Consider the following 17733-nt stretch of genomic DNA (forward strand, 5'->3'; position numbering starts at 1 on the left):
AGACGGGACAAGTCGGGACGGCGCACGCTCCGAAAAACAACCGACCTGAGGACTGAAACAAAGCAGAGGAAGGGAAGTTAATCTTTTTGGTCAGACGCTGCCAAGATGAATCCACATTTGGTTCTCCGGCGAGCAGGATGGTGTATGTGAGCATGTGTGTCGGCTTAAGCTCAGTAATGATTTTTGAAGGGCTGCAGAGCCACTTGATACATAATTTAAAAGGCCTAGGTGTGAATCAGTGAGCGTGGGGGGGGGGGGGGGGGGGGATCGATACTTTCAGCTAAATCTGACACGAGCAGTGAAAGATATAAAACAAGCCGAGATGTTCACGTGAAGCTGAAGCCGCTGAGGGAGAAAAAAAAAAAAAAGAACAGGCATTTTTGGAGATTAAACTCTCTGCTCTGTTCTGCCACGGAGGCTGACAGCAGCGGTACGAAGAGCACCGCAGCCGTGCCCTTTAGGGAGGACAGACAGGCAATTAGCCCGGCTGCTACAGTGTGGATGTCAGCAGGCGGCTTCAACCCGACACCCGCTGGGCCTGGACTGTCTGGCCTGTCCCGACCGTCCCTCCTCAACTAAACCGGTGTGCGGTTTTCCCTTCAAGCTCCGGCTCCGCACATAAACACACAAAAAAGCTCACACACCCACATTATGCCCACAGATGGTTCACACGTTGGTATGCAAAACGCCGAGAAGTGTCCTTGTTTTGAAGCTCCTGGCGCAGCATTTGAATTCGCTGCCACAGGAGGGAGAGGAGCGGAGAAAGAGATAAAGAGAGAGAGAGAGAGAGAGAGAGAGAGAGAGAGAAAGAAGTACGAGGGCTGCTGAATAATGCAGAGAGATACCGAGCTGTCGAGGGTGCTGACCAGGAGGAGGCTGCAGTCTGGCAGCAGCAGAGTCTGGCTTTAGACTTGATATAAATCCAAACTGCTCTGCGCCTCCTCCCCTCGCTACAGGCACCAGATAGACTCTGCTGCAGAGAAAAGCTCTCTTTGTACAGGACCGGTTTTACCTGCAGATCCTCCGGGGATTTGCAGCAGCTGGGGGAGATAACGTATGTGGAGAGGAGAACTACCTACGATTTTGCCAAACGCAAAGATTAACCGCAGGGGTTCGATCCAGAGCCAGTGACTGCCTCAAAAGCTGCAAACGTCCCATCCCTCCAACTTCCCCGCGTGCTGAATAAACACCTATACAATCAATAGCTGCGTCTCTGTTCAGGAGCCTCATCTTTCGACGGCTGCATTTCAAAGGCTCCTTTCAAAAGATGTCCTTCACTGCAAAAAAGGATCCAACAGGTGGATCCTTCGCGGCCTTACCTATCCCCCGAGAGTCGCTGCGTCCCCGAATAAAATCTTCGGGGAACCGCTCCTTCCTAGACCTCCGAAGGATGCAACGCCCCTGAACTGGGACACAGCTGACTTTAGCGATAATTCCCAGTTTTAGATTTTTATCAAATATAGTCAATTAATACCAATAAAGTAGCTGAACTTAAAACATTTAGACATTTGGCTTTTGAGCTTGAAGGGTCATTTTTATTTATTTTGTTTGTAGTTTGACGAAAATAAAGAACCTCGGCGCGATGCCCATTTACTGCAATGTTATTTTTCCTGAGCTTTCAGCTGCATCTCATGGTCTTCATCTGCAGAGAACAGTTCGGTGAAGGTCACAGGTGTGTTATTCTGATGTCAAATGATGAACAGAGCACTGAGTCCATCAGTAGGCAAAGGATGTAGCACGCATCATTTCCCAGTACATATGAGATGATCTTATCTTACGACGTTTGAGCTGCAGAGTTTTCCAGCTACAAGCCGACTCCCAAAGTAAAATATTTTGTCAGTATACTTTCTTTTATTCATCCTAGTTTTCCTTAAGGCAGCGACCCTCTCCCCGATAATCCTGGATCGACTCTTGCATGAATCAGCATCTCGTTGGTTTGGGCTCTGGCTAGTTTTTTTCTGTGCCGTTTCTTTCTTCTTCCAGACAGAAACGTACGAAGGCTGCAGTGCAAATTATTAATGAGAGCCTATAATAGTATTTGTCGAGTCATAATGAGGTCCCGGGGGGGGAGTCCCACTCTACAAACGGCTTTAAATGAGGGCCGAGGTTGAGGCCTCGGGGCTCCCTCAGGCTACTGTAGCTGAGCCGCAAGTCAATACGCTGACGAAAATATGAAACACGTTTTCTGACAGCTCCCTGCTTCATATTCACACAGCAACATGTTTCTCCTCTCAGGTATTTCAGTGGCCACTCCAAGGATATATATATATGTTAATTTCTTTCACATGTTTTCTTAGTCAGTCGAGGGAACTGAACCAGCAACTTTCCGCTGACGAGCTACAAAGCCGTAACATCGATACTGAAAATTCCCTTAAAAAGAAACCAGGATCAATAATATACGTATCCTTCATTAAAGAGCCATACTGTTGTATTGGGTGACATATTCCTTTGTTACGATGAATGTGACACGTGTGGCAGACGTCACTGAGCGCGCTCAAGACGGCGCTTCCATGTTTTCATCACTTTGTTAGTTTGACAACGTGGAAAAGGAAGAAACTGCTGCGCCATAAAGGAATATTTCACTCTTGTATGTTGATATACTTATACTATATACTATATACTGCACAACACACAACCTGCCGATTCCTCATCATCTCTCTCTCTCTCACACATGAGTTATATCTCTCAGTCTCAGAGCCCCACCCTCATCACGGGACTCACGCTGGCAACATCTGCTAGCACCGTACACCCATCACATCCCGTCATCACACCCCAGCACGGCACTGCAGTGAGTCTGTGAATTTATGTATGTGTGTGTATTTGTCCTGTATCGGTTGAAGGCCATCTCTAAATCTGCCTGCATTGATCCAAGCCAAGAGAGGAGCCAAGGTGATTCTCCTCCGCGGGGCTCACGGACGGAGACGAAGGCGACAGCCAAATGGAAAGCGCGAATCGTTCCCGGGCCAGTCGATAAAGCAGCTGAAAATCTCTGCGACGCTCTCTCTGTTTAAGTGTCTGTGCCTTTAGAGCTGATTACACACACTTACCTGCCTCGCGGCAGCTTTCACACACTTGTCATCAGGTCTGCACGCTCGCAGCGGCGTCTAACAGCGCCGTGGAGTAGCTGCACTGGGGAGTTGGAGGCTAAGTGCAGGTCGGTCATGGCAAAAGCTTCCACTTGTAACATTTAAAAAAAAAATAAAAATCAATAAATCGTTACGACATTAATTCAGTGGCATTAGGGCAGTTACTGTAAACAAACAAGACCACGGTCATATTGCCTGACCTGTGTCTCTGCCTCTGAAGTGCTGCCACTTATTTTTACCTTACAATTTTCTAAATTCAACACCTACTTTTTTCAAATTCATCTTTATAAAGCAACAGTCTCAGGAGGACTCCATTCGTTATCAGCTCATGTAATTATTAAACAATATGTTGAATCATATTTTGACCCTTTAAAATCTGGGTTCGTGAGTTTTTCCTGACTTTGAAAATCCAAACCACTCAAGTCAGAGTGAAAGTTCAGATCTGCCAGATGATTAGCCTAGCTTAGCATAAAGACTGGAAACGGGTGGAAACAGCTAGCCTGGCTCTAAAGTTCAAGACTCTTACAAACACCTCTAAGTCACACTAATTAACAAAGTTGCATTTTTTCCTGTTTATTTCTTACTAAAACCAGCAGCGTCTCTGTTGGTTGCCTGGCAACCTCACTGTGACGACAAGCCTCCGAAACGTGATTGTGTTCGTCCGTCGAGTCGTCATTCACAGTGAATATTTTGCTGATACGTGTAGTGTGAATGTTTTGTCTCACACGCTGATGTTAGATAGATAGATAGATAGATAGATAGATAAAATCTGACGGAAACTCAAGAATATTTGAAAAGAATCTCGTCACTGCTGCAGTTTCTCCCAAACAAAATCGTGCTGGTGTGAAATATATGCATATTAAATGAACATAATTCACAGTCGAAACAGGACGATATAAAAGGTAAGAAACAGAAAACAACCAAATAATGCATGGCAGGTTTTCAATAGAGACGTTTTCTAAGCTAAACTGTGTATAATTCTGAGTCTGACAGAAATCCTAACACTACGCTTTATGCTTGCAGCAATTGTTTTCCAGTATTTAAATCAGAGCATTTTCAAACGTTTTCATTCATATTTAGCAGATTTTTAGCGAATCAGCAACGGCAAAAGTCTATTTTTCACATTTAATGTCTGCCAACTGGGATTTGATGGTAGCACTTTCAGCCAGGAGAACTCCCTGACCAATCAGATAAAGGAATCTGAACAATTAAAGGAAGGTGATCGGATGTGTGACTGTTATTTAAATGAGTTCAACAGAAGCATTAAATCAGAAAAGTGTGATGAGTTTTGTCACTGTTACTTAATTAATGCCAACTCTGTCACAGCGCTGATGATTCAGTCTCCACAGCTCCTATTAAAAACACAGTATATCAGATCGGAGTGACGGCGACACATCTGCACCGACTCCATTAACATGATCACAGAGTCATCTCCTCGTCGGTTCAAGAGGTTAACTTGTTATTTAGCTGTAACACTGGGACCTTAATGAAACCCAAACACAAACCTGACCTTGGTCACGTGCCCCAAAAATAAAAACTGCTGCATTCCTGAATGTTAACATCTGCCTCCATCTATCATTTCACCAGCACAAAAGCAATTTCTACCCAAAATATTATTGACTTCCCAGTGGAACCGCGAGCTGCAGCTCCTGCTTCCGTGGTTTAATTGCTCCTCCGTGAGCGCACTAGTGGGGTTTAGTTGATAAATTAAAGCTGTTATCAAAGCCAGCTGTCGAGAGGCAAAAGAGTTTTGTACTTGAATAAAAGCCTTTAAAAGTGAATCCTCCTTTTACACTGGTTTCTACACCTGGTTACTTTATGGCACAAATGAAAGGAAAGGCCGTTTGTTTTCCAGCACCAACTGAGCTAAACGTAACATTTTTTAAAAGAAGAAGAAGAGACTGAAAAATATCACTTCTGACATTTTCCTAAAGTTCAGAGAGAAACAGTCCAGGCAAATATAAGTGCACACACAGACCTGGAGATGCTGCGAAAAAATGAATGCACTTAGGAGAAATTATCATAAATTACCATCAGCATCCTAATTACAACACATTTTTACCTGCCCATCAGCCCCCTCGTTAAATTCATGCAAATCTACCTCCTTTTTGTATCTGAAGCACTGAAGCAAGAAGTCAACAACAAGCTGTGGCGTTCATCCTCCCGCAGGGAAGGAAAGCTTCGGATAAATTTGTGGCAACAACAATTTAAAAAAAAAAAATAAAAATGACGGTTATTTTGCAGAAGCAGATTAAAGATCGAGGCGAACGCACGCAGGCTGAACCAATCAGGACACAGGACGAGGGGTCGGAGGTCACAGCGTGTCACATTACTGTGGGCGCCATGCTTCGTTATTCATCGCACACCAGAGAAATGCAGCTGCAGGGCACGCACACACGCACACACGACACACACACACACACACACACACACACACACAGCAACAGAGCCATTACAGTGGAGGCTCCCCTCCATTCAGACAAATGCCACACAGGCTCAGCAGGAAGTTTAACCCCATCCTCAATGACAGTCAGTACAAAATAATTAACGTCACACTAGTTCAAAACCAAACCAGAATCACCTCCTCGTGGTCGTATCCCTCCGCCACTCAGGCTAGTTCCAGGTTACATCCCTGTTTATCCAGAATCATATATAATGTGAACCGTTTCTGTGAAATTTTTTGTCATAATTTCTGTGTGACACTTTGACCTTTGACCTTTGTCCACCAAAATCTAATCAGTTCATCCTTGAGACCAAGTGGACATTTGTGCCAAATTTGAAGAAGTTCCTTCAAGGTGTTACGGAGATGTCGTGCCCACGAGAATGGGACGGACGAACAGACGAAAAAACAATATGGCTCCCGCTTTGACTGTCGGCGGCGTGGAAGAATAAAAAAAGTCAAATGATTAATAAATGATGGTGTGTTTTACACTTTACAACACCAATTATAAACGATAGTAACTCATTAGGAAGATTAATGAGTAGTATCAGTGTATGAAAACTGTGTTATAACTTGTTTATTTATGATTTGTAAAGTGTTAACAAGCTAATTGATAACTTAATTATAAACCATTTTTATATCTTTTATATATTTAGTCTTTAAAAAAAAAAAGAAAAAGAAATCACTGTTAGCAAATGACAAAACGAGCTGAAGTTGGTTTTCCTCCTGTAGGCGGGTCACATTGATTGATGATGATTATTACATCACAAACAGCTCAAGATGGTTAATCAGGGAGTGGTGACTTTTCAGGGTGTGTGCCGTCATCCCTGTTTGTACTATCCATTGTGTCGTGACCACGTCTATGATGATGGTGGTTTTCATCCTGGCAGAAACACTGACAGTGACACATGAACTAAGACTTTGCTTGATTCTAATAAATCTTTGGGAAACTGAACCCGGTCGTGGACGCGGCATTCAGACGATACAGCAGAGCTTCGTCGTGTCAGAGGGAGGCTACGTAACTGGCCAATAACCTTCTTTAATAAAAGCTTTTCCTGCCTCTTACATCGGTCGAACCCTACAGCAAATATTCACAAGGCTCATAAATCCTCTGGGCTGCTGCCCTCTCCTCACACTGAGCTGATGATGTAGCCTGGACAACACTCACTGTCTAATGTCCGATATTCCTTCTGATGTTTTTAGGTCAAACCTTTGCACTACATCACTTTGAGAAACACAATCAGTGGCTATAATAGTGATGGATCATTAAAATGACCGACGTACATATAAACGCACACACCTCCGAATCTGGCTGCTGCCCTGCGTCTGGAAGGCGACACCAGCTCCTTGACGATCTGTAGGACCTGCATCCTCACGGGGAGGCGGTGGTGGAGGCAGCCGGAGGTGCCACGGGGCAGGGGCAGCCCATTCTTGCCCTCTCACCCTCCACAACCTCATCCCTCCCTGGCGCCTCCTCGGGACTCCTAATCCACATCGTGACTCCCGGCTCCTGGGGACGTTGGTTTCAGCATCCTGGAGGAGAGGCGAGGCGAGGTGCTGCGTTTCTGCTCCGAGATGAGGCGCTTGTTCCTGCGGTGGCGGTGGTGGTGGTGGTGTACGAGAGCTCGCTGCTTCTCCAGGAGTTAAAAAAAAAAACCCCACAAAAAAAACCAACCTTTTCTTTAAAAACGTTCTTCTCCTTTTTCTGTTTGATGTTCTTTCTCCAGATTTCAACACATGCTTATAAACTCTCCGGCAACTCAAATGCCCTCAGATTCTCTTTGCTGATATTTCTCTATAAAACAGCTGGATCTCCAAGCACAGATGAACAGCAGCAGCTAACACACACACACACATACACACAAACACACAGACACACACACACACACACACACAACCTGTTAAAGGCTTCACCTGCTTCGAATCCCACCTCTGGTCCACATGAAACAGCCTGTAAATCTCAGCTCAACTAATGGCAGCTGCTGAAAGTAGTGGATGATATTCACTGGCAGCAAACTGAATGTGTTCCTGTCGTGTGTGACGTTTGTGTGTGTGTGTGTGTGTGTGTGTGTGTGTGTGTGTGTGTGGTGTCGCTCAGCTGGAGTGCTCTCACACACTCTCCGTTTGGCGGTCGGCAGCGGAGAAACAGAACAGAGCAGTCCTGTCTCTCTTTTCTTCTTCTTCCTTTTTCCCCCCCCTTGTCTGTTTCTTCTTCTTCTTCTTCTTCTTCTTCTTCTTCTTCTGTGGCTCCAGCAGATAGACAGAACCACCTGGACGTTGTGGATCAGTGGACGCACAGTTCACCAGTGATGTCCAACTCTCTCATCCATCTCTTTCTTTCCCGTCTCCCTCTCCTCCCTCAGTCCTGCGATCGCTGGCTGCTTCGCTCGCCATCCTCTCTTCACATCCTTTAAATTCGAATTAATGAGCGCTTCCTCTCACTCACCCACAGCATCTCCTTCCCTCCCTTCCTCCCTCTCCCTCTCCCTGCTTTCCTGCACTCCTCCCTCCTCTTTCTCTCTCCCGTTATAAGTGTGTCACTTTCTGTCTCGGTCACCCACTCCCCCCCTCTTTCTCTTTTTTTTTATTGTGTACATTTACTGCGAAGCTGAGGACGCGAGCAGAATGCAAAAAAGGGAGTAAATGTGATGCAAGAGATGAGTGTGTATGTGTGTGATTTGCAACCATCAGCATCAGTAACACTGTCATCCTGAGGTTACGCCCTCTCACATTTTCAAACCGTCTTTGTCACTGTCGTTACTCCCTCGCACTGATAAAGATTTTTTTTTTTTTTAAATTGCCTTTCAAGACAGAAAAAGCAAATTACCAATGACACTCAGGTTTTAATGTCACTTATCAAGGAACATACTCTGTAATAAACCATGAATGATTTACTCCTGGTTTCGGAAATTTACAGAAATTGACGGAAACTGGAGGGTATTTCTAGGGGCAGGAGAAATTGTTCTGATGAAGCGTTACGGGTCTTTTTCAGCCATTCCTCATCCTCTGTCTCTGGTATCTCCTTTGGGGTTCCTCAGGGATCCATCCTAGGTCCCCGCTATCTTTTCCTAATACACAGGGTGGAAACTACAGGGAAGCTCAGTTCCTCTTAACAAGTCATAGGCCAATATTTTGCCATGCATTCTCTAGTTTCTTGTATTGTAAATTATAAAAAAAAGGAGGAGCTCCACTGCCTGTACTGTTTTATTTCATGATACAATTATGAAATTAATTTGGGAATTAAAATCATAAAATTACACGTATATATAAAATTACATGTAAATTTGTAATAATGCATAATTTTATGTGTAATTTATAATTAAAAAAAACCAAAATTAACCGTAATTTTATAATTATGTGTAATTTTATAATTGTGTAATTTTATGATGCAATTATACATTACATGTAATTTAAATGATAAATTTAGATATTTTTTGTACCAAACGCCATGGTATAGTTTGCACATGTTGCTGCATGGTTCATGTGCTTCATGCTTGCACATACAAGGCGTTATTGTGACAGATGTGCCCATAGTGTGCGACTCCTTCTTGATCAATGGCTCAAAAACAATAAAACAAAAACAAAACCCTTGTCTCTATCACCCCTTCCTCCTCCTCCTCTTCTCTAGTTTCAAATCCAAATTGGATTTCCCAGCAGCCCCGGCAGTGAATAATGTCCTCCTATATCAGTATTTGAGCCGGTTAGAAAATGGACTGCCCCAAAAATGACCTTGAGCAGCGAGACTTCACACACCTTCAAGGTACATGAACACGTCATGTCATTAGTGCTCACTGTCATGTTGAATGGGAAGATATGCACATACCCACAAGGAAATTGCGCGCACGCGCACACACACACACACACACACACACACACACACACACACACACACACACATACACACACACACACACAAATGACGCCTACCCAAGGACGGTGCAGCATGCAGAGGAGCAGGCACCGTGTAGCAGCACCAGCAGGCAGGTTCATTTTTTACACTAATGGAGTCACTATAAAACACACTCTGTTTGCTGTTTCTCTCTCACACACACACACACACACACACACACACACACACACACACACACACACACACACACTTCTCTAATGGCACACATCTCTCACACACATTCTATCAAACACATACTTTGTGCTACAGTATGTACATGTGTCCTTATGATGACGTGTGTGTTCGTGCACGTCGATCTGAGTCAGAGGGTCCAATTACTGCATAGCTGGACTGAGCCGGTGGCTACTGTTGCTATGGCCTCAGACCCACTGTTGCTAAGCTGTGACCCCACTACAGGAGGTGAAAGTGTGGCCTTTTACCAACATAATGGTGACCACATCTTTTAGTGACTACAATCATCCGCTGACACCTGCATCAAAATAACCACGCGTACTGTTCTCCACGTTAAGTCATACACAGGCTGCAGCTAGCAGTGCTGCAGGTGGAAAATGCACCTGTTGTGTTCTTTATTGATGCCGCTGGCCGACCTCAGCAGTAGGTCCCTTGTGGCTCCTTAAAATCATGTAATATTTACTAGTGAGTGTGACTCAGATTGTTTTTTTAGAGGCCTGAAGTGGTAAATCCAGTGTTTCTATATCGTCATGTGCAATAATTTTAACATCTAACACTTATCTGCTGCTATTTTTTGTATTTTTCTTATATTTGAATATCTATTGTAAATATATTATTTATCTTTTTTAAGTATTTGATATTGTCATTTTGCAGTACTGTCACTTCGCTGCAGTAATACTGCAAACCTCCCCACTGTGGGACTAATGAAGGAATATCTTAAATCATTTCAGCCATGAATACAATACAATCAAACTGCAAAGACCCACATTGTATTGAACTGGAAATATCTATCAATTAAATCATAAATTTAAAATAAAAGCAATAATAAATTAAGCAAATTTGCTCAGAGGCATTAAAAAAGTTCATTAAAGTTAATATTGGATCATTTTTTTCCCCTTATTCTAAGTCTAAATCTTAAAATTCAAATCAAATAATGATGTTGGTCGATCATATTATGTCTTGCAATTAATTTCTACTGTAATGTTCCCGAGGATCAATATGTAATCGTTTAATTTTTCAAAGATTGCAGGGATCAAAGACGTCACACACATAAAAGGAAAAGAGGAAGTGAGGTAAGCATCGTAGAAACGGAGGGGAACAGAGACCTGCAGAGATATGGATTGACCTGTGGCTGAGTTGGAGGGAAGCAGAATGATATTGATGGAGCCCTCAGTCTCCTCTTGACAGCAGCCATACGTCGGTTTCAGATCAATAGGCTCTCGACGAGTTCGCCCTAACGCTCGCTTGATTGAGAACGGACAGATACTGTAAGTCTCCCGGAGCTGCTGAGACATCGCCTCTGTAATCTACGGGCCAGATGAGAGCTCGGCCGAGTGACAGCCTTCTTCACTCAAACTGGCAACCGAGACGCCGTCAGCGCCGCGACCGGGTCGCCAAGTTCTGGATGTTGGAGAGAGGAGAGTAGATCCTGCGCACAGGCTGGAAAAATAACACAGCGACAACTGCGAAAGAGCAGCGGTGATCTGAAACAGGTCGATGCAGGTATTTTTGTAGCACTGTTAATCTTTTATGAAGCCGACAATGAAGGAGCTGAAATAAACCGACTATAATAATGTAACTCAAGCCTTTTCTCCATTTTTAAAGGTGTTTTTTCAGTGTGAAATGACTTTTTTTTTAAAGAAAGATTTAAATCTTTGAATTTGTCTGTTCAACAAGGATTCAGTCGTGTTTAGAAATACAGCTTTTTGCAAAGCGGGAAAACCTGCGAAACAGCACTTAAATCTGCGTTAATCAGAGGAAAGCTGAGGAACACATTGTTCTGACACTTTATCGGTTTGAAAAGTTTAAAAGAGCCGACGCTGCCTGTACAATAGTGAAGAAATATTCTTAAAAGATGTTTCCTTCTTTTTTAAAAATTATGAGATTTTAACCACATTTACAATTTGGTTTTGCAGTAATTCAAAGAGAAAGTTATGGATACGTGTGATTGCAGATGTGAGTTTGCGGATGTGTTCAGACTCAGCGTATTAGCTGAATTTACAAAGAAAAAGACAAAATAAAAAGAAAAACAAACAGAAGTCAGGGTTGTGGAAGATTACATGGAAGAAGGAGGGAAATATTACCAGAGGAAGACAGAGAAGAAAGCTGGGAGATACAAAAGGTGTCAGAAGAAAGACACAGAGGCTTTGAAGGCCTCATTGTCAGAATTTCTCAAAACTAGTCAAGAAATGTCTCCAGTTATCACAACATGAATGAATGAACGTCTTTGCCGCCTGACAGGAAAGCCAGCGTGAAAACTTTTTTTTCAGCTCAATGCCACGTTTTTGTTTCCCTTTAATCTCCCTCCACAGAAAATGACAATAACAACTACACTGTCATCTCTGTCTCTCCTCTTCACTGCAAGAAGAGCAGCAACAACCCCAATTTCACTCAGCGCTCTTCTCCATAATGCTTTCTATCTGCTTCCTCTTCCCACTCTGTCTCTCTAAGGGGAGGGGGGGGGGTTTGTTTGGGGGCAGCGGCGGCGGTGGCGGCGGCTGGCACACACACAAATCACACAGACATAACAGTGGTGTGAACACACACTCCTCTGTTGTCCTAATGGCAGCATTCTGTTGGAAGGGGGATTGAATTAGGCTGGGTGCTGATTGCTCGGCACATTGATTAATGCTGCCTGCTGCGCTTCAGTGCGCCGTGGCACTCAGAGTCCTGCTGCTGAATGCCAATGAGGTTTCATGCACGGGGAACAATATGAACACGAACAACTCCGCCGCATTTCACCGGATGCACGTCACCTCTTCATTCAGCTCGTACCTACATTCATCTGTGTAAATCGTAGATAGGGACGGAGTGGTTGTGAAGCAAATACTGATTCTTTCAGACGATCTGGCAGCGTTTCTCTCGAGATGAAAGTTCATGGTCCCCAGAGAGTGAATCCTATGTCCACGTCCACGACTGTGCGCTTAGCAAGTGCGCCGATATGCTCCAGATTACAAAATGGAGTCTTGTTTTGAAGAGAGGTCGTGCAAGAGCTAAATGTTGTACTAATTTAACACCACAAATAATAAGTTACTGCATTAATTTGAAAACAAGTCAAATACCGTCTGGACATTTGCAAAGGCATGAGCAATCATGGCGTGTGAATCGGGAAATGCGCATGCGTGTATCGCCACACCGACATGGACCAGCGCAGACCACAACTGTAGTATGAATGGAAAGTTTGCAGCTGTGCACAGATGTAGAAAGTAGCTCCACGAGGCTTTAGTGATCTCCAGCCGTATGCTGATATCAATACTTGAACTTCTTCATTTCCATATCGCAGAGCAACACAGTTCATCTGATATAAGCTCAAAACAGCCAAACTACTGAGCAAGCCGACTGCAGACTGTCTGCAAAACATAGACTCACAGTTCTGACACGTTAGCAAACAGTCGCTTACTTACACGTCCAACAGAGATGCAGCAACATTATCCCACTGGAGACATGTTGGTGTCCGACAGCAGGGAGGCTGAAGTGTCTTAAAATGCTGCTTTTTACTCTGACTAAAGTATCACAGCTCTAAAAAGTTTTGAGTCAGCATGTTTGAAAGGTTGAATACCCTCCCTATCGCTGACTTTCTCACTGCCTTTCCTCTCTCCTTCCTCTCTCAGCGAGCGAGCGAGGGAATGGGAACGGGACGGGAAAGAAAACACACTGGAACAACATCACCGCTCTGCCTCGCACTTCCTGTTTGCCCTCCCCGTGTCATTTCCTGTTTGAAGTGTGCAAACACTTTGACCAATCGGACGTCAGCCAAGTGTTCCAGTGTCCTTCGTGGCTGGTTACGTGTCGTGCTATATATATGAAACTTTCCAGCAGCACCTGTCCTGCTTTAGTCCCGTCACTGCCTTTAATCTTGTTTATTTTAAAACTTCATATAAAAATGATCCAATTAATATCTAATACACATTTGGGCCTAAAAACACCTGCTCATTTAAAGAAGGCTGTATTTTTATTTAATCAATCAAATCATTGGTTTGCGAAAGCCAATACTGATATTTGTCCCCAAACTCAATATCATGCTACAATTCTTCACCTTTTTAATAATGCTTTTAAAAGTATTCAGTTATTATTCTATTGCTATTATGGTCAAGATCAAGATGCAAAATAAAAAGTATTTCCCAGTTGAAGTGACTGACTGTCAGTGTGTTTCCCTGTGTTAAACCGCAGTGGTTCAGTTTAATTTGTTGCATTTTTGTATGTGGTTTGTTCGGGTTTTAACCGCCCCATAAAAATACAAACCAGCATTTGTAAACAAAGGTCATATGACTCATAAGTGGTTAGTGAGGAATCCTTTTCAGCACCCTCATAGCTCATAGTTTTTGTGCCTTTTATACTTTATTTACTTCATGCTGTCGTCCTGTTTCTCCTGCGGCCAACATGTTCAACATCTACTGCAGGATGGATCCCTCCACTGTCGCTCTTCCTGAGGTTTCTCTTCTTCTTTTGTCCCTGTCTTGGAGCTTCTCTTTACTTCACACATAACTTTTGTTTTACGTATATCACTGTAGGTTATTTGTGTCTGTATTTAAAAATGTGAATTATTAATATTTTCTGTGAAAAATGAATGCACAGAAAGTCAGAGTCAACCTGGACTTCAATTTGTCTGGTAAATGTTGAAAATCAGGTCGAGTTATTTTCTAAGCAAAAATGTTTTGGCTCCACCTTCTAAAACGTGAACACTGGCTGCCTTCCTTTGTCCTTTATGATTGTAAACTGATTATCTATGGATTTTAGACTGTTTATTGGCCTAATCAATAATGAAAAGAATCATTAGCTGCAGCCAAATGTAAAATAAATTAATAGAGGATTTACTTTATATACGGTTTCAGTTATTTCCTTCCTTCTGAGCTTTGAATGGCAAGATAAACAGAAAATAAATAGAGGAGTAAATGTTCTAGAGTTCAAATAAAACACTCCGAATATAGTTTCAACCAAAGGCGAAACATGAGTGAAACAATAAATCAGTCTAAGTCTGATTGTGACTCCACATGAAGAGGCCGGCCTCCCTCAGAGCTAACCTCTCCCAGGCCTGCATGACCCCGCCTCCCAGTGCACAGCCATGATGTTTACCACAAAGGTGGGAGAGTCAATAGCGTCTGTAGATGTGTGTGTGTGTGTGTGTGTGTTTGTGTGTTGTTTACAAGGCCAGACTAAAGCAAACAGCTGGTGAAGCAGCGGAGGACCAGGGCCGAGCAGGAGGAGCAGAGGTTTGACAGCCCAAGATCTACGACCACTCCGTTCCAGTGACTGCGGCAACCAGCAGCGTGGGAGTCTACGAATGTTACCCACAATGCTCTGTGCTCGCCCCCTCTCGGTCTCTCTCTCTCTCTCTAACACACGTGCGTTCATACATCACAAAGTCGATCAGGTGTATCCCGCTTGACATTGGTCGATAGGGTGTGTGTCGTATATCACGGGTTGACAGGCGGTGAGATGTTTGTCACCGGCTGAGTGTGTGTGTGTGTGTGTGTGTGTGTGTGTGAGTGAGTGTGTGTGTGTGTGTGTGTGTGTGAGTGAGTGTGTGAGTGTGTGTGTGTGAGGTTTCTCCCTGGTCACTGCTTTACTGTAAGTTGCTAACGGTGGCGTTGGGAGGTTGCACATGTGATCTTTGTTAGTCATTAACACTTAATCTGAAGAAACTGAGATGATGTAACGCATCATGCTTTAACAGGTTTGTGTTTTGTCTCGTGTGTGTGTGTGTGTGTGTGTGTGTGTGTGTGTGTGTGTGTGTGTGTTTCTAGTCTCTAGGCAAAAACTGGTAAAACCTCAACCAATAATTATTGCCGTGTCTTGGCAGTTGGCAACATACTGGTAACATAACAGGTTTACAAATTAGCAAAAGACCTTATCAACAAACTTTCCTATGCTTTAGAAATGTGAGAATTTGTTGGAAAACAAATCAATTACTCTTTTCCCACCACAAATCAGACAATCACCTTCTGGTGATGGTTTGAAGAAACAGCTGGAAACCTATTTTTTTCTTTTACTTTTACTTTGTGTTTTTGATTTGATTTTCTTCTTTAAAAACACTTTGATTATTATTATTATTATTATCATCCTCTCTTTTTCTAAAACCTCTTATTAGATATCTGGCGGCTCTAGCTAACATGATGCAACAGCTTCCATTGACTGACTGTAAGGAAGTGGCTAGTAACAACAACCCAGATTAAACCAGTAAATCACGGTTAGCAAGAACTGTGTGCAAAAAAAAGTACAAACTATTTTGATAATCTATAAATTATTTCATTTATTTTTCATAATAAAATACCAAAGATTAGTTGGTTTTAGTTCCCTAATTGTGACCCATGACCTAGTGTTTGCACTTTTTTAAAATAAATGAATAAAAATTATATCATTTGTTTTACTGTACTTTAAACTGTGACGTTAAAACCGTGTTGTGTATCCAATAATTTCCAAGATTTTGCATAAACTTACACGTCTACTTTACATCAACGGCTTAAACTCTGTTACTTTCAACAACAGAAGCAAATAACTTGGTATCAGACTCAACTGGCACAGAGACCGAACTCACATCACGTCTGCACAAAGAAAAAAAACAAACATTAAAGAGCTGCACATCCAAAAACAGCAAAGCTTAAGATCCCGTCTGTCTACAGACATTCCAGTCCAGACATTAAGTATTGATGGACTAAACTTTCTGAGCAGAAGAGCCGCCGCCGCCGCCGCCGCCGCCGAAAAACAGCCGCTCCACTCGCTTCACCATAAATACACACAGGCCACGAAAAGCTTACGTTAAGGCAACTTCATGATTTCTGTGCATGTGAAAGAGGAAGTATCACATTTTCCTGGAGCAGTTATCTTACTTTAAATATCCCTGTGGATAATATTACAGTGTTTATCCAAAAAGTTCTCTCTTTTCATATGTTTGCAAACTGGAGTCTTAAGTCGGCACAGAGCCGCCTCTGATCTTTATAAATCTTTGTTTTTGCAGTTATATCATCTTCTGGAAAAACTATTTATCAGCCAAAACAATTTGAATCTGGAGCAGGTTGAATATTTGACCAAAGCTGCAGGGAGCCGCAGCTCTCTGTTTCCTATAAAGCTGATATTTCATGGCTTGGAAATGTCATTTACTCTGTGTGTTGCTCTCACCTTCCCTAATCTCTGCCAGCGCTGCCAGCTCGGAGACAGAAAACAAACTTATATTTGGTCTGCTGCTATTTTGTCGAAGAGCATCGGAATAAAAAGCAAATATACGTCACACCAAACCGTGTATAAATCCCAGGGTCCACTCCGAGCTGCATAATGTGGCTGGAAAACCTGATAGAAGTGTGGCGGAATGGAAAACTTGCCCGGCAGCAGCGGGATAACCAGGTGATAGTCATAACCCTGTTACCCCTTTTTCAAGCTGCAGCCAGCAGCAACACCAGCAGTGAAAACGGTATCGAAAATGTTCTTACATGCTCCTCTCATCTGCAGAAAACCATCCGTCCAGAATGCATTACTGAAACGCTGCAACTGCAGAAGAGGTGCAGAGAGACACTCGTCTGCTGGAAAGAATTATTCGCAGTTTACTGAAATACAATCGTCACTATTAAGATCTCATGAAGAGGGCTTTTTATCTGTGTAGTGTGTAGTCACTGCTTTTGTTTACACTGTTCTCTTCCCCACTTTGGGCTAGGTCTAATTCCAGGAGGTAAATCTGAGAGCACTCTCAAGGAGGTGATGCTTCATAGTTTCTGAATTTGCAATCTGATGAAGTGAAATATCCAAATTTTTCCACACACCACCAAACCAGGAACAACTGCTCCTACAGTCAATCATGTAAAATCAATCAAACTGTATCTGATCCATCGAACCAGGAGAGGACGACACTGACCGAAACCAGATCTCCTGTCTGTGGAAAACCTGACACATACTGTAATGTATGTAACGTCCAGGTGAGCATGTGTTCAGGTATGTGATCTACCAGGTTTGTGTGTGTGTGTGTGTGTGTGTGTGTGTGTGTGTGTGATAGGAACATATTACTCTCTGTGGATTTCAGTATATACATGAAGATGCCCTTAGGACAGAGACTGTGGATCCATTTCCTCCTGCTGCCCTGTTTACTGGGAGATGTAATCGTATTCCAGCAAGGCTTCCTTCCTGTAACCCCCCCCCCC

General features: G+C 43.1%; 1 protein-coding gene across 3 annotated transcripts in view; it reads right to left on the reverse strand.

Moving 5' to 3' along the window:
* usp6nl (USP6 N-terminal like) overlaps positions 1–17733 on the reverse strand; it is a 69301-nt gene that overhangs the window by 34667 nt on the left and 16901 nt on the right. The window contains exon 1 of one of the 3 annotated variants that reach the window (XM_087170807.1): positions 13012–13204. The exons of 1 other annotated variant lie outside the window; for it this stretch is intronic. In XM_087170807.1, the coding sequence (XP_087026933.1) occupies positions 13012–13036 (25 nt within the window). In that variant the 5' untranslated portion in view covers positions 13037–13204. Of the gene's footprint in view, positions 1–6826; positions 7937–13011; positions 13205–17733 lie in introns of those variants that run through there. One more of the 3 variants, XM_023395330.2, reaches the window with a different exon arrangement.

The sequence above is a fragment of the Seriola lalandi genome, unplaced genomic scaffold (assembly GCF_002814215.2).
Source record: "Seriola lalandi dorsalis isolate HSWRI2012SDOR001 ecotype SW California unplaced genomic scaffold, Sedor1 jcf7180002054961, whole genome shotgun sequence".
NCBI classification, from domain to species: domain Eukaryota; kingdom Metazoa; phylum Chordata; class Actinopteri; order Carangiformes; family Carangidae; genus Seriola; species Seriola lalandi.